This window comes from Panthera pardus, unplaced genomic scaffold (genome assembly GCF_024362965.1).
Source record: "Panthera pardus isolate Hobbes unplaced genomic scaffold, ASM2436296v1 HiC_scaffold_10, whole genome shotgun sequence".
NCBI classification, from domain to species: Eukaryota; Metazoa; Chordata; class Mammalia; order Carnivora; family Felidae; genus Panthera; species Panthera pardus.
Window position 1 is genome coordinate 4,393,798 of NW_026526655.1, and position 25,055 is coordinate 4,418,852.

The 25,055-nt window shown below is 49.4% G+C and overlaps 1 protein-coding gene across 1 annotated transcript in view; it reads left to right on the plus strand.

The window, feature by feature from the left end:
* Positions 1–25,055, plus strand: part of IQCA1 (IQ motif containing with AAA domain 1) — a 154,361-nt gene that overhangs the window by 27,657 nt on the left and 101,649 nt on the right. Inside the window, exon 6 of the mRNA XM_053903354.1 lies at positions 7,424–7,629. Within this exon, the coding sequence (XP_053759329.1) occupies positions 7,424–7,629 (206 nt within the window). The remainder of the gene's footprint in view (positions 1–7,423; positions 7,630–25,055) is intronic.

The window sequence follows — 25,055 nt, forward strand, 5'->3', positions numbered from 1 at the left end:
TTCTGGGTGCCACGATTTCCACATAGGCGGGATGGAGATGGCCATGGCACCGCACTCGTAGATTTCGTGTTAATTTCTAAGGAAACTGCTCTCTGGAAAGCATTTAAGATAGTGTCTCACCTAGAGCACACAGTAAGCACTATGTGAGCACCAGCTGTTCCTTTTCTTCAAATGATTTAATATCGTGGGTTTAGATGTTCACATCCTTCGTGATTCTAAATTGCCTACTAAACTGCCCAACTTTTTTAATCTATTTAAGTATGGAAAGATGGGCTTTGTTGTACACTGTTGTGCGAAGAGTAAATCTTGCAACGTCTTTGCGGGAAAGCATCGGCAGTATCTACCAAAATTACAAATGAACATTTTTTAAAGTATGATCTATCGTACCCATTTAAAAAAATTTTTTTTCAGGGGCACCTGGGTGGCTCAGTCGGTTAAGTGTCTGACTTCGGCTCAGGTCACGATCTTGCAATTTGCGGGTTCGAGCCCCGCGTCAGGCTCTGTGCTGACAGCTCAGAGCCTGGAGCCTGCTTCGGATTCTGTGTCTCCCCCTCTCTCTGCCCCTCCCCTGCTCGTGCTTTCTCTCTCTCTCTCTCTCTCTCTCTCTCTCTCTCTCTCTCTCCGTCTCTCAATAATAAGTAAATGTTAAAAAAAAATTTTTTTTTTAACATTTTCAGACAAAATGGGTTAAGCTGGAAGAAACCTGTCACTGGAGAGACACAGCTGAGCATAGAGGGTGGGAGCAGAGATGCCGGAAATAGACGCCTTGGGCCAAAGCCCCAGACTGCCGCTTCATGGCTGTGTGACCCTGGTCAAGTTCTTGACCTTTCAGTGCCTCAGTTTCCTCCTGTATAAAATGAAGATAATAATGCCACCTACTCATAAGGTTATTAGGAGGAATAAATTAGTATTTGTAAACCACTTACACTAGTGCCTCACAGCCTACAAGTGGCATCGAAGTGTTTATTTTAAAAATATTTAAAGAGGGGCACCTGGGTGGTTCGGTCAGTTGAGCGTCTGACTCTTGATTTCTGCTCAGGTCATGATCCCAGGGTCGTGGGATTGAGCCCTGAGTCGGGCTCTATGCTGAGCATGAAGCCTACTTGAGATTCCCTCTCTTTCTCTCTCTCTGCTCCTCTCCCCAACCTGAGCGTGCGCGCTCTCTCTCTCTCTCTCTCTCAAGAAAAATATATATATATTTCAAAGAAAGTAGGACACAAATGTGGCTGAGTAAGCTTCTATCACTTATCAGTTGTAAACTCAACGTGACTGTCCTAGCCCAGCTCCTAAGGAAGCAAATCTTAAATCTACGAAACAATTTTTAGAAGTTAGGCTTAACGAGCTAGAAAATGTTTTATTATCTAATAGTTTTGCACGCACTAAAATTGCGGCATCCTAAAATAAGGCCTTACCATAACTACTCTGGGCGGAGGGCAGGAGACTACCGTCGGCTATGGGTCTGCTTACAATTTTATTCCACTTCTTCTGCTGGGTTCCTCTTTTTTAAGTAGGTGTATTTGTATAAACACACACATATAAATATAGGTCTGTTACTCTGGAACGAAATGACGGAACAAAATGGCTTGTTTTCATAAACTAAGGAGCATACGCGCACGCGCCCACACCATCTTGAAATGGATCCACCGAAGAGCTGTTTCCTCCACAGCGTGAGGCGGGAGCAGGGAGCCCACTGAGCCCGCCTCTAGATGCTTCCTAATGAAACACCAGCACACGCTGCGATCAGAAGGCTCTGGAGCTAATTAATCTCTGCACTGATGACAGCAAGAGATTTCACGGGATGGTCATTTGCTCAGAGTGGACTCTTTCCCTCCCCCAGACCCGTTTCGGCTTTGCCTTCAGTGACAACAAAGCACCATAAAGACGCAACCCCCCCAAGACAATGAGCTTCTGGAGAAAGTTGCCAGCATTAAATCACTTATCTGCAAGTGTATTTGTGACTGACAAATTGAACAGATTTTCATGTGGACAAATGTCCATTTTATCTGACTAATTTGAACAAGGATTTTTAAAGACAAAGCCCATCAAACATTAGATAAGCATTTTAAGTTAATGGACCGTGGAGTCCTATTTCCCCGCAAACCCGGGAAGCATCATCAGATGTCCTATGTTTACGGCAACATCAATTATTAATATGTATATTTTTGCTGACAGAGGACCTTGCTATAAACGTAGGTTTCGCTATGTGGTTCCGGGTCATTAACTGTGGAAAGCTTGTAAATATAATGGTTTATTCACATGGGAAGCCTTCATTAAGATGCATTATTCTACAGCTGATGTATTTCAATATATACTATATTATCATGTTCTCTATTTTCCCTTTAATATTTGTAATTTATTTTTAAATGAGTTGCTGTTTATGCGGTGAGTTAACAAATTTGAATTCCATATGACCAAAGTTGCTAACGAGGAAAAGATATCTTAGCCCAAAGGAAAAGCTGCTCATTAACATAGGACCTAAATATATTATGACCTTTAAATTCAAAAGCAACTAGAGAAAGAAGCTGCAAATGACCCCAAATGTATTTTTCGTCAGAGAAAGTCTATATCAAGAAACATGCATGAATACACACGTATTAACGGCACAGCATGGTGTCACGGGAGGAACACAGAACGGAAGGAATCGGGAAACCCTACTACCAGCTTCTTCCTTAATGTAGAACGACTTGGGAGAGCCACTTAGGTATGATCCCCAGGGTCCTCGTCTGTTCAGTGGGATAGTCACATCCTCGTATCTGCCTCCAAAATGGACGTGGACGCCAGTCAGGGAACGTAGAGGAAGAACGCTCAGGACAGAGTGCATACCACTGGGGTTGTTGCAAAACTCCAGTGAGAGCTGAGAAATTTCTCTGCTTTGCTCAAAGATCATGCAAGTGTAAGGAAGTTGGCTGAACGCTTCGCAGAGTTCTGGAGCTATTGCCAAGACCCAAATCAGAGTCACCTCCTCAATGTTTCATTTTTAGAGACAAAAGGGAAAAAGACGAGCTAAAAATATATTTTGCATGCGTACATCTATGAAAGAAATCTGCTGCAAATTACCATAAGAACAATGTAAGGGAGGGTAAAGCAAGATCCTATGATTGGCTGATAGAGAATCAGAAAATTAATGCAAGACTTCAAAACGATTTTACACATTCATCGCAGACAAAAAAAATTGGGGTACAGATCTATTTTAACCTCTTCACGGACACAGTGAACTTAAAATAGTCGTTGAAGTGGGGCACCTGGGTGGCTCAGTCGGTTGAGCGTCTGACTTCGGCTCAGCTCATGATCTCACAGCTTGTGAGTTCAAGCCCCACGTCCGGCTCTGTGCTGACAGCTGGAAGCCTGGAGCCTGCTTCGGATTCTGTGTCTCCCTCTCTCTCTGCCCCTAACCCACTCGCATTCTGTCTCTGTCTCTCTCAGAAATAAATAAACATTAAAAAAAATTTTTTTAATAGTCATTGAAGAGATCAGGTAAAAATATGTGAATTGTAAGATTCTACTTCATACGTTGAAAATGTACATACTAGGAATAAAAAATATCACCTGGAAAATACAAGAATTGGGTACTTTTTAAAATGATTAAATAAAGGAAATTTCTATCTGTTTTGGCACAAGATACGGAATATAGAGTGAGGCATTTGAGCACACGCGTAGCAAGGAAACTTAGATCATTTGTTTTTAACGTTGTTCTTTAAAGTGATCCTATGATTTTCATTCCAGATTCACTTATAAAGTGGTTTTGGGTTTGTTTTTTTCCTACCATAAAAGTATGTTTTCATTATACTTAACTCAGACAATTGGATTATTTCCTTAGACTTTTCAATGCATATTTTTAAAGTGTTATATGTGTAATTTTTTTCATCTTTTTTTCACTGACTTTGTGTTGTTGAGTGGGTGCTGTATTCTAACAGCATCTTGATTGTATTTCTAGTTGACAAATCACTCCCAGAGGTTCACAGGTATTTCTCAGAGATTGTGTGTGTGTGTGTGTGTGTGTGTGTGTGTGTGTGCGCGCACACTTATGTGCATACGTGTTACAATTAACTATTTCACCCATTTGGAGCTTATTTTAGTATACAGCATCAATTGAGTGTTTAAGATTATGTTTTTCCAACTAATTAATTTAAGTTTGTAATGTTGTTAATGTCTTTTGTAAACAAGGCAAAATTTTGTTCCATGTTTGAATTTTATCCTGTATTTGTTTTGAAGCTTTTGAAATGAACTTCAATGTTTTTCTCTTACCCCTGAAATTTTCTTTATATGGTAGCCCCCTAGCACTCCTGGGTTTCACACACTTAGACGTCGGTGCACCTGCTGATATGGCGGCGGCCACAGTAAATGCACCGAGGGCTCACGTGATGCCAGGCTCTGTAACAGGATCTCACATAGGGCGCTTCACTCAGTCTTCGCAGTGTGATACTACGCAGTTCCCATTAAAGAGGAGGAAACTAAACCGTAACAGTGTCAATGCCTTTTACAAACTCCTAGAGGTAGCAAATGGCTGAGCCGTAACTTACATCCAGGCTTCTGTCCCAAACCCCATACCATGGCTTTGGGTCAGATAAGCCAGGGATTGATTGTTTCCTACCTCTCCCATTTGCCAGCTGTGTGAATTTGGGAACGTTAATTAGCCTCTGTGGTTCATTTCTCATATGATAAAAATACCCGCCTGGCCGGATTATTGTAAGAGTTGAGGGATTACTTCTGTAGAGTGAGGGTGTACTCATTCGGGAAATGATACGTGCATCATCTTCTGTGATGCTTCTTTTAAACAGCCCTTCCTCCTCCTTCCCCTCCCGGTCCTCCTCCTCCCCCTCCTCCTTCTCTGTCATCATTTTAGGCTTTGCAGGCCAGACAGTCTCTGGCACAAACCATCCAACATTGTCCTTGTAGTACGAAAGCAGCCACAGACAATATGTAAATAAATGGGCTCGGCTGTGATCCAGGATAACTTTACTCACAAAAACATGCATTTGAGCCAGGTTTGACCTGCGGGCTACAGGTTACCAAACCCTGGCCTGGATAGTTATCAGAATCACCTGAGGATTTTCCAAAACTGCTAGTTTCTTGATTCTTCCTCACTCCCAGGATTAAACTGGGAATCTGGTTTTTTTTAAGCTCTCCAGAATTTTGAGGAAAAAAAGAAAATGTGGATAAATAAGTCACCAGTAGATTTGAGGATACGTTGCCTCTAAAAGAACCTCCCCAGGGGCATCTGGGTGGCTCCACCGGTTAAGCATCCAACTTTGGCTAAGGTCATGATCTCAGGGTTCGTGCGTTCAAGCCCCACGTCAGGCTCTGTGCTGACAGCCTGGAGCCTGCTTGGGTTTCTCTCTCTCTCTCTCTCTCTCTCTCTCTCTCTCTCTCTCTCTCCCCCTCCCTCCCTCCCAGGATGCTCTCTCTCTCTAAGTAAACTTTTAAAAAAATTATAAATAAATGCAAATTAATCAATGGACATAACTGAAAATCAAATTAGTTCTGGAAGATAATGTTCAGGAAACCTCCGATAACACAGCGCAAATAGATAAAGGAGAAATGGAACATAGAGGAGAAAAGTTCAGCCTAGCAGAAGATAGATCTGGTGGCCTGGCAATTTTATCTAACATTTATTGCAGAGAGAGAAATGGGGGAAGAGGCAATAATAGCAGGGAAGTGTTCAGAGTCGGAGACGCAATTTTTTATAGTGAATAGACCCACCAAATGGAGAGTGTGATGAATGAGTAAGTGTCCCCGCCTGGACGCATTTTGATAAACGTTCAGAGCTCCAAGGGTAAAGCAGGAGGGAGAAGAACTTATGTACGAGGAACATCCGTGTCCGACAAGCCAGTCACGGGCGGCTCTGCCTGCTGGAAGTTTCCTCCAAGGTCGCTGCCAAAGGTGGGAGGGACGCCAGGAAACACCTCCAAAGTGCAAGTACTTAGCAGATTCACGGCTGCACGTTTCCAGTCTGCAAGTTACGCTCATGGGCGTGTTTCGGCAAAATGAAAACTGAACACAAGAAAAAAGAGTAAACAAAAATCAGAGCAACTTCCGCTTCAACTTCGGGAGCATTTGCTCATTTCCACAGTGTAAATATCCCCATCGCCCATTCGAGCCGCTAACCGATACAGCGCAGTTGGGCAGGTCGGTGCCGTGGCACACTTTATGTGGTATTTTCACCGTGGCGCTAGGGCAGACATGCACAATGCCGAGAGCGCAGATGATACAGTAACACCCAGTCAGACCATTAGGAAGTGATGAGTTTTGAGTATTGAGGGCTTTGTAACGCAATTTTCTTAATTGTAAGTTTATAGAAATTAGCATTCTAAAATGCTCACAATGAACAATGCAGGTAACAGCCAGCTTGCAAACTTCTGGAAAATGGGTCAATTGGCTCTCATGAGCCGTCGCGGGCTGGCTCCCGCAGACCACTGAGTGTGCCCTTTCTCTGCTCTCTGGCCTGGGCTGACTCTCTGAGCTGCTTAGAGCTCAGATCCTCTACCTGTGAAGGAAGCAGAGCTTCAGGGATGTAATTGCAGGTATCACTGCCCTGTGGCGTCTTCCTTCTCCAAGTCCCTTTTTGGTCCGAAACTTCCATCCAAACCCATGTTGCAAAGCGTCGTTAGGGCGGCTGGCGTTGTTCCCTACCATGGCATCCATTACTCCTGTCTTGCCAATTCCGTTTTAGAGGACCCTAAAGAGCAGGGATTATGTCTCAAAATGATTTGGTTTTTTTTTTTACGTAAGTGCTGCACCCAACGGGGAGCTTGAACTCACGACCCTGAGATCAGGAGTCACATCCCCTATGGACTGAGCCAGCCAGGCTCCCCTCAAGGTGATTGTGTATTTTCTCTCACCACCACCCCATAGATGTTGGAGCAGTGCTGAGCATCTGATTGGCACTCCCTAGCCAGACTTCTGTTGACTTGCTAACCAGCAGATTTTAAGGCAGAACATTGTAGCAACAAGATGTACTATCAGGGTGAATGTCCGGAGTCAGCGGAGAACTTCCTCCCTGGGAGGTCTTTAACCACGGAAGGGATGTTTGCAGAGTTGGTTTGGGGGTAGTTTTTCTTGCAATCGGAGCACCCAAACTTTCCACTTGCTTCAAATACTTTCTTCCTCTATAATCTTTGCTGTCCCATTAACCAAGATTTGGAAACATGTGACTTTCCATAGTGTGAACAGTTTTTTGTCGTATTTATTGAATATGCTTTTTTTCCAGCTAACCGCCCCCCAGCTGGCAGATGGTACGGAGTGATCCCCATCTTTCCTCCCCACGGTGGTGAATCACTTCTTAAGACCCGCCCGCCAGCCGTGATTCTTTCGTTCTATGTGCATGTCTTGTATGCCTTGATAAGACGCCACCAGAGACATTGACATATTTCACGAGTGTCTGGTGTTCTTTGGCATGAGAACCTTTATGATCTTGTGTTTTCAGAATCCACCTCCCCTGTTTAATGAAGTCAGTGCCACCATAATCCAGGCTGAAAAGGTGACCTCCCTGAGGAATGAGGTGCAGATGAAGCATGAAGAGAAATACAGAGAAGCCTTGGTCACAATCAAGGATGATCTGAAATTAATAGAAGGTCCAGATATCAAGGAGAACCTTCAAGACCAGATTCGGCATTGGTTCATCGAATGCAGGTAAGCGCGAGCGGCCCGGTGATGTGTCCCGATGGTCTCTTCTGTAGGGGTTGAGGTTCTTGTATGTTTGTAAGCACAGAAGCATGTCCTTGTAGATAGACTCATGGGGTTTTTTTTTAAGTTTATTTATTTTGAGAGACAGAGCAGAGAAGGGGCAGAGAGAGAGGGAGAGAGAAAAATCCCACGCAGGCACTATGCTGTCAGCATGCGGGGCTCGAACCCACAAACCCTGAGATCACGACCTGAGCTGAAACCAACAGTTGGACAGCTTCACCGACTGAGCCTCCCAGGCCCCCCCTGATTCATGGAGTTTTAAGCTTCATTTTAGAAAGCGGAATGTCAGGGCTAAGAATTCAGGAACGAACTTTTTTTTCTTTTAACGAGATTGCTTTTTGTGCTGGTGTTTTGGGTTTTTTTTTTTTTTTAATAAGGTCCATATGGTACTTTTGTGACCACATGGAATTGAACGTCATGGGTAGATGACACAGCCCCACGCTGTGGGGCTTCCTGGGCCACGTGTGGCTGGAAGCCGAGGGATCCAGTCACAAGCAGGTCCTGGGATCTGGCCAGCCCGTCTCCTTGTATGAGCTTGGGATTCTCAGTCACAGCCCTTCTCTGTCAGAATTCTGTGAGGCAACTGCCACATCGGTGACCTGACACCGGGGCCCTGGGCCTCCTTGAAATGCTGGGTGGGTAGCAGCTCTGGGGACCAGGCCCCAGGGTCTGCGTGAAGGGTCCTCTTTAATGCCCTTGCGTGAAACGTTAACTGACTTAAAGCTTGCTTTACGAAAGAGGGTTTTTGAAACGTCTTCGTTTTTAGAGAATCACACGTGGTTAGGACAGACACTTGTGGAGCACAGAAGTTTCCACACAGCGGAACAAACACTTTGCAGGCAGCCTAATTCGAGCAGTTTTAAAATCTGCTTTATTTCAAGGCGGGGGGTGGGGGTGGAGAAAAAGAGGGCAGATTGTAGTGCTCCGTCCCAGGAGCCGCGGAGGCCAGACTTGGCCATCTGTTTCCTTTACGGGGAGCTGTGCCGCATCGTACCGGGTTCAGAGACGCTCAGACACCGACTTTGGTTGGCTTCTCAGAACCGGAGACTTTAACTGTTGACAACAGGGAATCCCGTTAAAAGGTATTTATGTCTCAGCCTCTGAGATGACCTCCAGCGACTTCACCTCTTGTTGCCGTCATGTCCTTCCCTTGACTGTGACGTAGACCTGTAACTCGCTTCTGAAGGAAGAACAGAGCCACAGTGATGGGGTGTCACTGCCTTCCTGCCTGCCTCTCCTGCCCTCTCTCTGGCTCTCTCCCTCGCTGCTCTGAGAGAAGTCAGCGGCCACGTTGTGGGCTAGTCCCACACGGGGAGGAACGGAGGGCCTCGATCCGGCAGTCGGGGAAGAACCAACCTCCATCACAGCCACGTGATGACCTTGCACGTGGATTCTCCCCCAGAGAGCCTTCAGATGAGACCACACCCCTGGTCTGCAGCCTGGTGGCAGACCTGGAGGCAGAGGCACCCAGGGCAGCCACGTCTGGTCCCCTCCCCACAGAAACAGTGGCGACACACACGTGCATCTAAGTTCTGATGTAACGTGTTCTACAGCACCAGATATCACATGTACATCAAGGTTTAGAGGTACGCGGCCGTCGTAAACTACCCGTGTTAAATTTGTATGGCATTCCGATAGTTTCCTCCACACTTAAATTTCATAACAAACTTTCTTCAAAGAAAGCAATTCAGGGGCGCCTGAATGGCTCAGCCAGTTAAGCGTCGGACTCTTGACTTTGGCCCAGGTAACGATCTCCTGATTTGTGAGTTCGAGCCCCGTGTCGAGGTCTGTGCTGACAGTGCGGAGCCTGCTTGGGATCCTCTCCCTCTCCTATCTCTCTGTGCCTCTCTCTCTCTCTCTCGCTCTCGCTCTCTCTCCCTCTCTCTCTCTCAAAATAAATTAAAAAACTTTAAAAAAATTATTTTAAAGAAAGCAATTCAGTGGGGTGCCCGGATGGCTCAGTCACTTAAGCATCTGACTCTTAACTTCAGCTCAGGTCATGATCTCCTGTTTCGTGAGTTCGAGCCCCTCATTGGGCTCTGCACTGACAGCACGGAGCCTGCTTGAGATTCTCCCTCCCTCTCTCTCTCTCTCTCTCTGCCCCTCCCTCCTTCTCTCCCTCCCTAACTCTCTATCTCCCTCGAAATAAATAAATAATTCTTAAAACTATTTTAATGCTCGAGGCGCCTGGGTGGCTCAGTCAGCTGAGTGTCCAACTTCGGCTCAGATCATGGTTGTGCAGTTTGTAAGTTTGAGCCCCACGTCGGGCTCATTGACCTCGGCACGGAGCCCACTTCAGATCCTCTGCCCCTCCCCCACTCGCACTCTGTCCCTCAAAAATAAATAAAGCATTTTTTTATTTTTTATATATTTTTTAAAGTTTATTTATTTTTGACAGAGAGAGAGAGAGAGAGAGAGAGAGACAGAGCATGAGTGGAGGAGGGGCAGAGAGAGAGGGAGACATAGAATCCGAAGCAGGCTCCAGGCTCCGAGCTGTCTGCACAGAGCCTGACCGGGGCTCGAACTCGTGAACCATGAGATCATGACCTGAGCCGAAGTTGGACACTTAACCGACTGAGCCACCCAGGCGCCCCAAGCATTTTTTAAAACAAAGGAAGCAATCAATTGCTTTTGATTGGGAAGCTCTGTCCTTTATTATAGAAATACAATTTGGGGCGCCTGGGTGTCTCAGTCAGTTAAGCAGCCGACTTCAGCTCAGGCCATGATCTCACAGTTCGTGGGTTCGAGCCCCGCGTCAGGCTCTGTGCTGACAGCCCGGAGCCTGGAGCCGGCTTCGGATTCTGTGTCTCCCTCTCTCTCTCTCTCTCTGCCCCTCCCCTGCTCACACTCTGTCTCTCTCTCTCTCTCAAAAATGAAAAGAAATACAATTTGAAAATGCTGATGATTTTTAAAAATTCAAAATTGAATAAATTTGTGAACTTGTCCTTTTATACCTTATTGACCAAGGCTACGTTATAGCAAACTGGGGCGTTTTCAGTGAAAGCATATTTAAAGTGCGGAGTTTGAGGCTGTGTTAATTCTGTGCCGGTAATGATCATAAAGAAGTGAATACCGCTGTTAACAGAGGGTGGTACGTATGTGCACATATGCTCTCCTTTCTTTATCGGGCTCCCTCCTTACGCTCCATTCTGGTGATGGTTCCATGGGCATATATAGAGCCCAGACCTCCCAAACTGTACACATAAGGGACAGTTTGTCATGTATCAATTATACGTCAGTAAAGCTGTTAAAAATGTAACGGCATTCCATCAGCAGAGATACCAGTGTTTTCAGTCCTTAAAAAAGGCACGTTTTTCTGTTCTCCAGATAGCAAAGCCCAGTACTCCTGCCTCTAACCTCGCCCTCGGACCGCCCCGTCTCCTGCACACAGTCTAAGAAAAGCTTAAATTTGCCGGGTGTGGGTGACTCCGAGCCTTCCGGTTTAACAGAGCGTCTTTCGGGCTGTTTTGAGTACATTTGGAGCCCGTCCACATGCCTATCAAGAATGCTTTCCCACTTCTCTTCCCCTTAGGGCACCCGACCACGAAGGGAAGCTCAACCCTCATGCTGACAGTTAGGGGCCGGACGAGTGTGACAGCGTCTGGGCACATGCTGTGGTCAGCGCTGTCACCTGTCCCATAGGCTCACAGCATAGTCACCTGGTCCAACGAGGAATGACCACCCGCTTGGTCCCCGGGACTTCCTTCCGCAGCCTGTGGTTTCCGCCACACGCCCCCGATCGCTGGCCACCTGCAATCCTGGCCTCTCATTTCTGAGCGTGGCCTCTCTGGGATGCCGCTTCTCTTGGGAACTCCGTGTCCCCCCGGAGCACGAGTGGTGTCCTGCCCAAGCCTCAGGGCCCGGGCAGGCTCCTTCGGACCCTCACCCACCGAGGCCCCTCCTCCTCACTGCCCTCCAACCCCCTCCAACCCCCTCCAACCAAGCTGCACGGGAAGGAAGACAGGCACCACGCAGATGTTCCCAGATTCTCTTCAGCCACCTGCTGGGATCTCCACGTGGGCCCCCCTCCTTCATGGAGACCCTTAAAGGGTGAGCCTCAAGGCCTCAGGCGGTGTCCCCACTCACGCACCTTCTCCTGCTTCCTCCCGCCCTTCCCCTCTGCCTCACTAACTTCTCCTTCGGGCCGAGACTCCACGAAACCCTCCCTGAGGGGTCTCCCTTCAAAGTTCCTCCTTGTCTCCCGCTTGAGCTCTGCCCAGCCCCACACCCACCATCCCTGCCCCTGACGGCTGGCAGGACGATTAAGAACACAGACTGGAGATGGCTGTGCAGCCTTGAGTCCTCGTCTCCGTGGGTCAGTTTCCTCATCTGTGATATGAGGACAAGACTCACACCTACCTCGCGGGGCTGTTTAGAGACGCGGGGCGCCGAGACCTGGACGTCAGGTCATTACTGCTTCTCCCGTCCTGTGACCACCTGCTCGCTCACATGCCCCTCCGCCAACCACCGGGCGAGCCCCGTCAGGACCTGCCTGGCGCTGAGAAGGGAGCGGTGTATGAATTCCACGTGGAAGAGGTGAATTGTGCAGGTGATGGGATCGCCGGGTTCCGTGCTTGGCCAATTACACAATTGTGCCCGGAGCGACTACACTTGGGATGATTTTGTGCCGTTGTGCACATTTGGGTAGAAAGGCATAACTTCAAAAGAATTGAGTCTTTGGGTGATATCATGCTGGTTTATATTTAGAATCCTTTTGGGGCACCTGGGTGGCTCAGTCGGTTAAGCTTCCGACTTCGGCTCAGGTCATGATCTCGCGGTCCGTGAGTTCGAGCCCCGCGTCGGGCTCTGTGCTGACAGCTCGGAGCCTGGAGCCTGTTTCAGATTCTGTGTCTCCCTCTCTCTCTGACCCTCCGCCGTTCATGCTCTGTCTCTCTCTGTCTCAAAAATAGATAAACGTTAAAAAAAAATTTAATTAGAATCCTTTTTTTTTTTTTAATAAATAAAGGGGGGAAGGGCCCCTTCCATTGTTCCCGGGGACGTGGCTCCTCTGGAGACCCAGCCCTCGCTGGCCAGTCCTTGAGAGCAGTTCACCCGGGTGTCACTGGCCTGACAGTTTGGAGACCGAGTTAGGGTCCCACGGGTATGGGGAGCATCACTCCCAAAGACATAAAGACCCCTCTTTTTGAAGTAACGTAAGGTCAAGGGCAAATTTATTTTCCTAATTGGATTACATTTAACTGATTGACTTTGATAAAAATCCTTTTCCTTGCTTTTTTAAATCAAAGACAAATAAAAAGCAAATATTGTCTTTTGAAGCATGAAACATGACCCATCCTCAAGCAAAATTCCAACAGGACACAAAATGACAACTTGAAAAATTACCAGAAGTTACAGTTTATATATACGCCCACGATTTGGAATATGTATTCGGAGCTCATTTCATCAATACTTACAGCTGCCAAGTTATACTAGGATCTGTTTTTTCACTCAGTTTTCACATTACTTTAAAGGAATCCTGTTTTTCCAACGTTAAAAGTGACACATGCTCGTGTAGAAAATGTGCGAGGTGGGGAGGGGCTTAAAGAGGAAGATTTAGATTGTTCCTGATCCCGGCTCGCCAAGGTCGCCACTGTAAAAGTTCTCCCTAAATCTCCTTGCGTCTTTTTCCCTCACACGTGTACTTAATTTCAACTTTACGAATCTTTTTAAATTTTTTAAAAGGTAACATTGGGTTTTCCCACGTCCTTAAGATATTTGCCAGACGATGTTTTCAGCGCTTGGTTAGCCTTCTATGAGGTGGGCACACTAGTGAATACATAGATTATTACCTTTTTTAATCTTTTGTCAAATTGAGGAAAGAAAAGTGCTCTTGGTAATCTTTCCATTTGCACCTATGTCATTAATGGGGGTGGGGGGGTGGGGTTGAAAACTGGGGTTTTCTCAGCAGCATCCTCTCTGTGAACCCCCCTGACTTGTATCCGCTTCTCTCTGTGACATCATCTTTTTAAGTGATTTTCTAAAATGTAGTCATGTGTGTTACTGATACTAAAGCTGTTTTGGATACATTATTGCAATAATGACTTCTGAGTTACCATTTGCCTTTGATTTTTTGTAGCTGGCCTGTAAGAAAGCTAGAAAGAGAGGGGAGGAAAGACAGGGAAGGAGAGAAATGATAAATAATGCAGCGTTAAGAACCCACTGCTCATAGGGGCGCCTGAGTGGCTCAGTCGGGGAAGCGTCCGACTTCGGCTCAGGTCATGATCTCGTGGTTCGTGGGTTCGAGTCCCGCGTCGGGCTTTGTGCTGACAGCTCAGAGCCTGGAGCCTGCTTCGGATTCTGCATCTCCCTCTGTCTCTCTGCCCCTCCCCTGCTCGTGTTCTGTCTGTCTCTCAACAAAAAATAAATGTTAAAAAAAAGAAAGAAAAAGAAAAGAAAGAAAGATCCCACTGCTCACTTTCTGTGTCCCGGGTGCCCCTGAGCCCCACCCTGGCCACCTGTACGAGGCGGTCACCACCCCTGCTGCCTGGGGTTGTGGGGGTTAATGAGGCAGCACAGAGGCAATACCGGGGCCCCAGAGTTACGGATTTTTTTTGGTGTTTTTGTATTTCATAAGATTTTCTCCAAGTAGTATTTTCTACTGTTATTAGTTGTATATTTTGCTTACTGATTTATTGTTTTATTACTGAAGTACGGTGGACATAGAACGCTACGTTAGTTTGGTGTGCAACACAGCGATGCCACAAGTCTGTACATTATACAGCCCTCGCCACAGGTGTGGTCCCCATCTGTCACCACCCAGCGTTGTTACAATATTACTCACTGTGTTCTCCGTGCTGTTAGTCGTATATTTTATATAATTTGCGCCATTAGCCGAGTGAACTCTCAGGTTATTTGCAGCAGCCCTTTACTTGACTCTCTTGGATTTTCTCGGATACGGAGTCGTGGGAACAATGTGGCTGCTACTGTCTCCCCCTCCCCCACTTACTCTTCGGGCTCCTTCCCCGACCCGTGAAGCAGGGGGGAGGGTTCACCTTGCCGCCCCCTCCTGTGCTGTGTTTCCCGTCGCTTCACACTTGGGCTCCAGGAGCCGAGAATCTTCTGGAAACTGAGCCACTTGTGTTTATAGTCCTCTGTGCAGGCCGAACCATTCGAAATAGCAGTTTTTGGCAAATACCGCAATCTTGGAAACACGGGCTCAGCTGGCGGGTGCTTTGGTTGTTCATCCAGGGAACACGGCTTCCTCCACCTAACCCTCAGCCCTGCCCCCAGAGCCCTTGCCCTTGCGAGCGCTCCTTGCCCTAACTCACCACTGGCCTCCCTTGCAATTAGAACCGTTTGGTGACTGGGTACCTGAGGTGTGTTATTCATCTGAAATGATAACAACAACAAGCAGAGGCTCCCAGTTATTGAGCGTCCGTTCAGTGCCGGGAATTCTCAGTACTCTACACACTAACGCATGTAACCCTTGCATTAACCTGCCATTGCCTCTGTGGCAAATGATCACAAACACGGTGGCTTAAACCGGTACGAGTTTATTTTCTCCCGCTTCTGGAAATCGGACGTGTGAAATCAAGGGGTCCGCGGTGCGCCATCCGGAAGCCCCAGGGAGAGTCTGTTTCTCAGCCTCTCTTGCTGCCTCTGGAGGCGGCTGGCATTTCTTGGCTTGTGGCTCTGTCCCTTCTCCGCTGTGACCTCTCACCGCCCCCACCTCTCCCCCGGGTGCTTAATCTCCCCGCGCTCCTCTGTCCTGAGAACACCTTTGATTGCGTAACCCGGGATCATCTCCCTGTCTCACATCCTTGATTCAGTGACACTTACGGAGCCCCTTTTTCCCTGTAAGGTAACATTCACAGGCTCCAGGGATCAGGACCCAGTATCTTTGGGAACCGTGACTCAGCCGACCACAGCCCTCAACGGCTGTGAGATAAGCACTCTGCTTTGCGTTCACCGGTGACTTTCGTGATGAAGGACAGAGTGCACCTTGGGTCCCTCGAGACCAGCGCTGTCCCGTCGGCCTTCCTGCAGTGCTGGAGACGGCCTGGATCCGCGCGGTCCCGGGCGGTGGCCGCAAGCCGCATATGAGCTCTCGAGCACGTGCAGGGTCGTGAATTTTCTCATTCTAATAATTTTATTTATTCTAATGCATTCAGATTTGGGGTTTGGCGCTCCACATGTCACGATTATGACAATAATAGGGAATCTAGAAGAGTATAAATTAGGTAGCCTTACCCCACCATTCAAGCCAACACACAATCAGAAGGGATGAGTCAGCGAAGAGGTCTTGGGGGCTTGGGATGATCCCCATCCTCAGCAGGGTGAGCCAGGCCGGGAATGTGGCAGACACAGCCACTACCTTTTGACCTTATTATGTGGCGTTATCGATGATGTACGTTCACATTACCCACGTATGCAGGAGTAGAGGTTAGAGAGCCAAGCAGCATCGGTGCAAATCCCAGCTATGGCACTTACGTGCTGCGTGACCTTGAGCCACTTACTTAACCTCTCTGTGCTTCCGTTTCCTCATCTTAAAATGCTATTCATAGCCCTACCTCACAGGCAGGATAACACGGATGAATACATATGGAATCCTGGCAACATTGTGTGGCACACGCTACCCCCGCCAGAATTACTTCAAGCACAGAGGTAGGCCATCACTTTCCAGACACAGAATTTGCAGCTTTCATCCCGGGGTGTGGGACCTTTGTCGTCACAGCGGGAGGCGTCTTTTCAAGAGTGCTGCATTGGGAAGCTCTAGAAAGAGAGCCTGGCCAGCGGCGGAGCAGGGAGAGGCAGGGCTGCGAGGGCTGGAGTGGGGACGAGGCTAAGAGGGTCATGACAGGGCAGGCAAACACAAGTTAGACCGCGTGGGATGCGTGTCAAGCCTCCAGGGCGCGGGGGTGACATGCCTGCAGAGCCCCAGCAAGTGCGCATTCTTTCTGGAAGAGGTCTTGGGATGCTTCGTTCTGGGGATTGTTTTATTTGTTTGCTTGTTTCCTTTTTAAAATGAAGATACGATTGAAATGCGGTAAAATCCTCCCTTTCGTGTACAGCTCCGCGAGTTAAGCCTGGTCGTTTGAAGGTATGTGGACCCAGAGACACTCTTCTCTCGCCGCCGCCCCCCCCCACCCTGGTTTACGCCAGTCGAGGCTCCGGGAACCCACCCTGGAGGGGACTCTAGGACTGGTGTGACCATACCCTCTGCCCAGCAGAGCCCGAGGCCACGAGCAGAAATTGGGAAAGTGAGTGTCCTGCCCACCCGGAGAGGGCAGTGCGGGTCTCTCCCACTCTGGCCTCCGGTGCCCCCCCACCCCCCCAGATATCCTAAGCTCCTGGGCCCACACCGTCTTCCACCAGGATTGACTCCTTCAGAAGCAGGTCCTCTCTGCTCAGCCCATGTGCCTCTCCACTGTCCCTACAAGAGACACCACACCGGCTGCTTCCCACGGGTGCCCTTCTGAGATCCCAAGCCCTGGAAAGGCAGCAACAGTGGCTCCCTCGGGACCCATGGCTCATGGCGGGAGGAGGGGGGGGTGCTGGAATTCATTCTCAGGTCTCCGAATTCCCAAAGCCATGATGCTCCCACAACACCAAGCACGTCTCCTTGTTCTGAGCATTCCAGAAGCAGAAACCTTGCTCTGTGTCTTGACTGCATCGTGCAGCTAAGTGTCATTTTTGTAGGAAACGACGGAGGTTGTCCGAGGCCGTGTGGCTCATTAGGTCCCACCCGGAAACCCCAGGGCTTTCCTTATTTCTGATTCCTTCTCTTTCTTCTCCTCCGATTCACCTGCACGGTGAGCGCAGTGATGGTTCTGTGTAGGGAGGGGGGAGAAAGAGAGACAGGAACCGTGGGACCCGAGAGCCGTGGCGTCAGAGGGGGCTCAGAGAAGTAGGCTAAAACCTGGGTGTTTGCTGGCAGAACTGAAACCCGGCTGTGTGAAACTTGCAGAAGCGTGAAGACCTTGTAAAAGCAGAGCTGGTTTCAGGGCAGGGGTTCGGAATTGGCGCCTCTGAGGACTTTTAAAGGCGTCCAAAGAGAAACCACGAGAGTGGGCACGGCAGATACGTCTGGGTAGTGGGACCACAGCTTGTTTTTTTCCCTTCACACTCCCAAGTGTCCAACCTGGAGCACACACGCCCTTCAGATTGGAAGAAGTTTCCGGAGGACGGCGAAAGGACGGGTCACACACAGGGGGGTGCGTCAGGGGCTCTTTGTTTGGAATTCTCTCTTCAGCAAATCCTCAGGGGCAGCCGTGGTCCCGAGAGGAGCTGTGAACACGTGTAGGTTACTCATAGCAGGAGGCGAATGACTTTCCTGCCACCTGTTTTGGTGGAAAATATGTTAGGTCGAGCACAGGGCGTGAGAAGAGGTGGGATGAGAAATTGAGCTCCTGGCATTGCCCACCGAGGCCTCGGGGACAGGTGCGCCCCCCATGTGACATCGTGTGTAATATGCCCGTCGTCACGCTAAATCAAGTTAAGGGCACCCAGCAGCCAAGGGCACCCGCGGTCTGTCCAGGTGCTGGGTCATGTTGAAAGACGGGCCCTGAGGCTCTTTGGTGAAGGCGCGGCGGACAGAGTCCCTTTCCGTGGACCACGGACACTCCAGCTTATATTCCCGGCCCCCACTGTGCCTGCCACTGTGCTGTCCTTCTCCGTCTGTCCCGCTAGACCGCAAGCTTTCGGCGGACACGGCCGTGATGTCTTCCTTTGGTCCTCTCCCGACCAAGCACAGGGCCCGGCATTCAGCAGGTGCAATACACCTGCGGAGCTGAGCTGAGCTAATAGGCAGAGAGTGCCTGAAGGTCCAGCTAACTGTCACAATTAAGATCGGGCCGGACCGCACTGCCTCGCAAGCTGGAGCCTGCATCACCACCAGTGGCGAAGTGGAACTGATGGTCTGCATTTTTTTTTTATTTTAGTTACCTCCCACTCTTGCTACTAAATCATTTTGTACGTGTGATAAAACCACTTAAGATGGGATCTACCCCCGTAGCAAATGTTCAAGGATACAATGCAGCGTTTGCAACCACAAGCTGCGGGCTGAACGGCAGGTCTCTGGGGCTTGCTCATCTGCAGAACCGAACTCTGTGCCCTTTGCCCAACCCCACCCCGTTTCTCCCTTACCCCCCGCCCATCCCTGACAACCTCCATTCTTCTCTCTGCTTCTATGAGCTTGACTATCTTAGGTCGCGCATGTAGGTGGAATTGTGTGCTCTTTGACCGTCTGTGCATGGCTCATTTCACTCGGCAGACTGTCTTCCAGGTCCTTCCATGTTGTTGCAAATGGTAGCACTTCCTTCTTCCTTCTGGCCGAATAATATTCTGTTGTATGTATATACCACCAATTCTTTTCTTAAGTTTATTTATTTACTTTTGAGAGAGAGAGAGAGGGAGGGAGCAAGCAGGGGAGGGGGCAGAGAGAGAGGGAGAGAGAGAGGGAGGGAGGGAGCAAACGGGAGGGGGCAGAGAGAGAGGGAGAGAGAGAGGGAGGGAGGGAGCAAGCAGGGGAGGGGGCAGAGAGAGGGAGGGAGGCAGCAAGCAGGGGAGGGGGCAGAGAGAGAGGGAGAGAGAGAATCCTTAGCAGGCTCTGCGCTGTCAGCCCAGAGCCCGAGGTGGGGCTCAAACTCACGAACCGTGAGATCCGGACCGCAGCCGAAATCAAGACTCGGGTGCTCAACCGACTGAGCCGCCCAGGCGCCCCGCCCCCCCTTCTTCATCCACATATCCCTTAACGGATATTTAGTCGGTTTCCGTATCTTGACCTCCGTGAATAATGCTGCAGTGAACACGGGGGTGGGGAAGAAAAAAAAACTCACTTCCTCCTGTGTGCTTCTCCCCTACCACACACTACTATCACCCCCACGAGCATTCGTTCACTGCTGACACCAGGGCTGTGGGTTTTCCACATGTGGAGGAATTTCCTCAGCACCCGCTGGGCGCCCCACGGTTCAGCGCAGTCCCCCGGTCACGGTGCCAGAGCCCGCAGGTTGGGGGCTCAGTCCCACAAGGCTCTTCCCCTGCAGGTGCCAGTCACAGGTCTCTGGTTCTCACCTCTATGTACTTCTGACTGATCAGCTGTAAATTGGGGTTCCGAGGACTCCCCACTGGGTTCCATAATTTGCTAAAATGGCTCACAGAACTCCGGGGAACCCTGAGGTCTACTGGTCTATTGTGAAAGGAGACAGATGAACGTCCAGATGGAAGAGACGTATGGGACAAGGGACCGGGGAAGGGACACCACCGCCCCCAGGACCTCCATGTGTTCACCGGAGGACCTCCAAACCCTGTGCTTTGAGGACTTCTGTGGAGGTTTCATCACACAGGCACGATTGATCATTAACTCAATTTCCATCCTTCTCTGCTTTCTGGAGAATAGACAGCGGGACTGAAAGTCCCGAGCCTCAAATCATGGCTCGGTCTTCCTCCTGACGAGCCCCCATTCAGCAGCCCCCCCCAGACATTGTTTCAGCAGAACAAAAGGCACTCCTGTCACCCAGAGATTTACGAGCCCTGTGCGAGGAACTGGGGTCAAAGACCAAATATTAGAACAAAGGATTCTCTTAGTGCTCTGATCAATTAGGAAATTACGAGGGTTTTACGAGTCCATGCCGGGAACTGAGGGCAGAGAGCAATGCATATACTTTCTATTATTTTCGTGTGCGTATAACCGTGCCGTCCTCAGCTCGTTTCCCAAAAGTGGGAACGTGTTTTCACAATGGCCACGCCAATTTACACTCCCACCAACAATGCACAAGGCCTCCTTTTTCTTGGTATTTTTCATCTCTGAGTCCAGCCGTTCTGACAGGTGCGGGGTGCTATCTCATTGTGGTTCTGATTTGCATTTCCCTGATGATGAGTGATGTTGAGCATTTCTTCATGTACCTATCGCCCATCTGTAGGTCTCTGCTTGAGAAATGTCTGTTCGGTTCCTTCACCCATTTTTTTAAATCAGGGTACATATTTTTTAATATATATTGAGTTGTAGGAACGCCTCATATATTTTAGGTGTTAACCCTTTGTCAGATAGATGACTTGCAAACGTTTTCTCCCATTTTGTTAGGTTGGCTTTCACTCTGTTGATTGTTTCCTTTGCTGCACAAAAGCCTCTTAGCTTAATGTCACCCCCCTTGTCTATTTTTGCTTTTGTTGCCTGCGTTTTTGGTGTAGAGTTTTGAGTTTCTAACAAGCTCCAAACGGATGCTGATGCTTCTGCTCCTGGGACGGTACTTTGAGTGGCTCTGGGCCAAAGTTACTGCCACCCTCTGCCTAGGGAAGGGGGACGTGTAGGGAGCCCCCGTAAGGAGTGGCAGAGCACCACTGAAAAAATTAAAACCAAAATTATCCTGGGAATGTGAAAGCCCTCAGGTCTACTGAGTCTCTATTACCCGGGAAAGTCAGACGACTTTGGGCCGTCTGCTTTATGGTGCGTGTAATACGTCATGACAGAGGACTGACTGTTCTTGGGATACCGAGCCTTTAGGTTTGTTGTAGCCAGCCCTTCATTTCTGTGTCTTACGGTGACATATGTCACCATGTATGTGTTGCTCCGGACAGAAATTATCCTGCCTTCATGCTTCATAAATTTATATTTTCCGTTTGATCCAATAAGGTCAGAGAACCCGCAGAATTAACCTTTGTGCCCTAAAGCTACCCTTTTCTGTAATGCATTCCATTGCTGTGTGTACGTGGTTATTTCTTTTTAAAAGTAACGCATAAGAAATGAGTTTAAACCATGCATTTCTGTTCTGCTAACGTACACTCTTCCTCTTATGACTACTTTCCCAGGCTTTCTGGATTCTTGAAATAGATAAGGGAATGTGGATGAACCATGGTCGGGGTTTTGAACCAGGAGCGTGTGAACAGAAACCGAGGGCTGCCTATCTGAATGCGACATCTCTCCATTCCTTCCTCAAGCGGTCTGCTCTTGCCCAGGTGTTTGTAAATATCCCTTCGCAAATATTTAAGACAGAAAGGTGCAAGGACGCCACGTGGGGTCATTTCCCCAACGGGAGAGTGACCGAAATCAGACTGATCCATCACGTGACCACTAACATGTTGCTTCTTTCGATAAAATACAAATGGGCAGGGGGTTGGGCAGGGAGGCTCCTATAGGATTCAAGCACGAGCGAAGGGATTACTTCCGAACCGGGAAGGAAACTTCCGTCTTGAGTGATAACTGCTTGTAATATCCCACTAACAAGGAGAAACACCAGTGAATAAATCAGATTTCGCGATGTGCCACTGTGCAATTGCACACCACTTTTTTCCCCCTCTCGTTTGAGAAATGGTGAGCCCCTCAGTTTCCCAAGGAGGACCGTGGTAATTAGGCCCATGTGCAGCCAATTGCCTTTATTGAGTGTAAGTGAATTTATAGACAGCGAGTGACATTTTGGAGGCTTCTGTGCAGGGGTACAAGCTGCTTTCTTTAGAACACAGGAGAAATTTATGAGCCTGCTGACATTAATGGAGGCAACTGGATGACTGGGGGGGGGGGGGGAGTACCAGCCGGAAACCCCTCCACCCATATATTTTTCATACTTGATGAAACACAGATAAATCTCTGTCCTGGGAGTCTGAAACGGTGGGACCCATTGAAGCACAGTGTCAGACCTCAAGGGAAATATTTATCATTTTCGTAGTTCTCCTTTCTAAATCACTGCAAACTGTAGCACTGGTCGTTTTCCCGTTCGTGCAAGAATTGTTGACAATATGCATAAATTTTTAATAGGCCCTAACTTTACCAAAGGTTCTGCAAACCCCATTTGCTAGGCACGGGTGTTTTTCTCCTCAAGCTTCCTCAATAAAAGCACATAAAGTCAGATCGCTACGTCAAGTATCTTTTTATAAGAAAGTAACATTAATCACGGAATAGATTCTGTAGGAAACTAGCGTTGCCTTTCGCGGCCAACTCCTGTCACGTATAAATCATAGAGCTTCTAGAGCTGAGACGAACTTTAGAAATGGTCTAAGAGGTGCACCATGCTTGTTTTTAACAACCGAGTGGACAAACCCAGTTCAGCTACACCGTGGGGCAGAGCGAGCGAAACAGGTCCCCATAGTGATGGAGGTTTTGTCTCACGCCACACAGCTAATTAGCGGCTGTGGCCCCGACTTTCGTCACTTCCAGGAAAATACTGTTTTCACGATACATCCAGCCACCAGATGCCTCTTTACTGGGTCCAAAGCTTTATTTTATGTTTTTCTTACTGGGACCTAAACCAACAGTTGCTTCCCGTGACCTCCCAGCTCCGCGTGGCTCGCGCGTGGCTCCCTCAGTGGAGCTGAGCCCGTAGGCTCTGGACCGGATCTGCGTGGACAAGTCACCGAAAGCCTGGGTTTTCTCGTCCGAAAACCACTGACAATAACAGTACCTACCTCGTAAGACTGTTGGATGCGTTAGAAGAGGCAATGATATCAAGTTCTGAGCCCATGAGTGTTAATAGTTCCTTTGGGGCACCTGGATGGTTCAGTCGGTTAAGCATCCAACTCTTGGTTTCAGCTCAGGTCACGATCTCGCGGTCCGTGAGTTCGAGCCCCGCGTCGGGCTCTGTGCTGACAGCTCGGAGCCTGGAGCCTGCTTCGGCTTCTGTGTCTCCCTCTCTCTCTCTGCCCCTCCCCTGCTCATGCTCTGTCTCCCTCTCTCTCTTTTTCTCTCTCTCCCAAAAGTAAATAAACGTTAAAAATTTTAAAAAGAATAATAGTAATTCCACTAGTATGGAAGGTCCATTGCAAATCATCTCGGTACGTTGACTGGATCGGGTTATCCAGAAATTACACTGCATTTTCAGCCACCCTAGTTCGTCACATTCAAGGCGTTCAGGGTACGGGCGAGAAGCAGCAGCCGACGTAGGGAACACACCCGCCTGCCGAGGGCCGGGCAGTCCATCTTTTCCAGCTGGAAAGTCTGTCTGACTTGAAGTCTTCTCTGCTGGTTCCGTGAAATCATCCGCTTTGTCCAACAATCCCCCCTCCCCCCTCTGTGGAGGCTCACTTTGGTCAGGATGAGGTTACATCATACAAGTGGCCGTGCCATCATCTGATAAGAGAGGGAGGGTCCAGGGCTCGAACAGCTGCTAGGAGCCCCCCACGAGCTGCTCTCCCTCCTGTTCTCTCGCACCTCCTCACAAGCGGAGGCCCAGGGCCCAGGCCTGCGTTCCCGTCCCCTCCCTGTGTCCCTGGAACTCTCATCCGGCGTGTGGCTTTCCGTCCCATCCGAGCTGCGTGGACTCCCAAGCGTGAGTCCGCCGCCCGGAGAGACGTGGAGGTCCGGCCCGGTATCAGCTGGCTGGGGGACCTCTCAGGTCCGTGTGCCCAGAGCCTCATCCCCTCAGAGCTGTCCCCACACGGCCTTTCGCACCCCAGCGGATGGAGAACCCCCCCTGCCGGTCCCTGAGGCATAACCCTGACTCCTCTCCTTCTCTGAGCCCATATTCGAGTCCGTCAGAAGATTCCATTGGCTTCACCTTCACAATATGTCCCAAACCCACCACGTCTAGGCCTCCGTCTTTGCTGCCACCGGGCCTGGTCTGAGCCGCGTCAGCCCTAACCTAGACTGCGTGGCCCCCTGACTCATTCCTGCGACCACCCTTGCTCTCCGAATCTGTCTCAACGTGATGACAGTGCATTCGCTCTTTATCGCTGCAGAACCGTATCAGTCTGGCTTACGGGCTTGGTGGCTGGAAACCACAACCACTGAGCGTCTCGCGGCTGCTGTGGATCCGGAGTCTGGGCTTAGCTGCGTCCTCTGCCCTGGGTCCCCTAGGGCTGCAGACGGGGTCACCTCGGCTTCCAAGCTCCAGTGGCAGCTTGCGGCGTGCAGTTCCTGGGGGGCTGCCAGACCGAGGGCCCCAGGGCTTGCTGGCTGTTGGCCAGAGTCGCCCCCCGCTCTGTGGGAGGTGGGCCCCTCGGTCTGGCAACTTGCCTCATCAAAGCCAGCGAGGGAGGGAGTCTACAGACACGTGGGGCACTCACAGAAGTGACATCCCGCCGTCTTGCTTGCTGTGTCCCGTGGGTTACGAGCCAGCGGCCGGTCCGACCCACACTCAAGGGGAGGGAAACACACAAAGGTGTGAACACCGGGAGACAGCGAACACAGGGACTGCATACAGTCTGTCCACCACACAGAGGAAGGGTCGTCCTTTAAAATCTGAAGGCGGAGGGGCGCCTGGGTGGCGCAGTCGGTTAAGCGTCCGACTTCAGCCAGGTCACGATCTCGCGGTCCGTGAGTTCGAGCCCCGCGTCAGGCTCTGGGCTGATGGCTCGGAGCCTGGAGCCTGTTTCCGATTCTGTGTCTCCCTCTCTCTCTGCCCCTCCCCTGTTCATGCTCTGTCTCTCTCTGTCCCAAAAATAAATAAAAAACGTTGAAAAAAAAAATTAAAAAAAAATAAAATCTGAAGGCGGGTCATGACCCT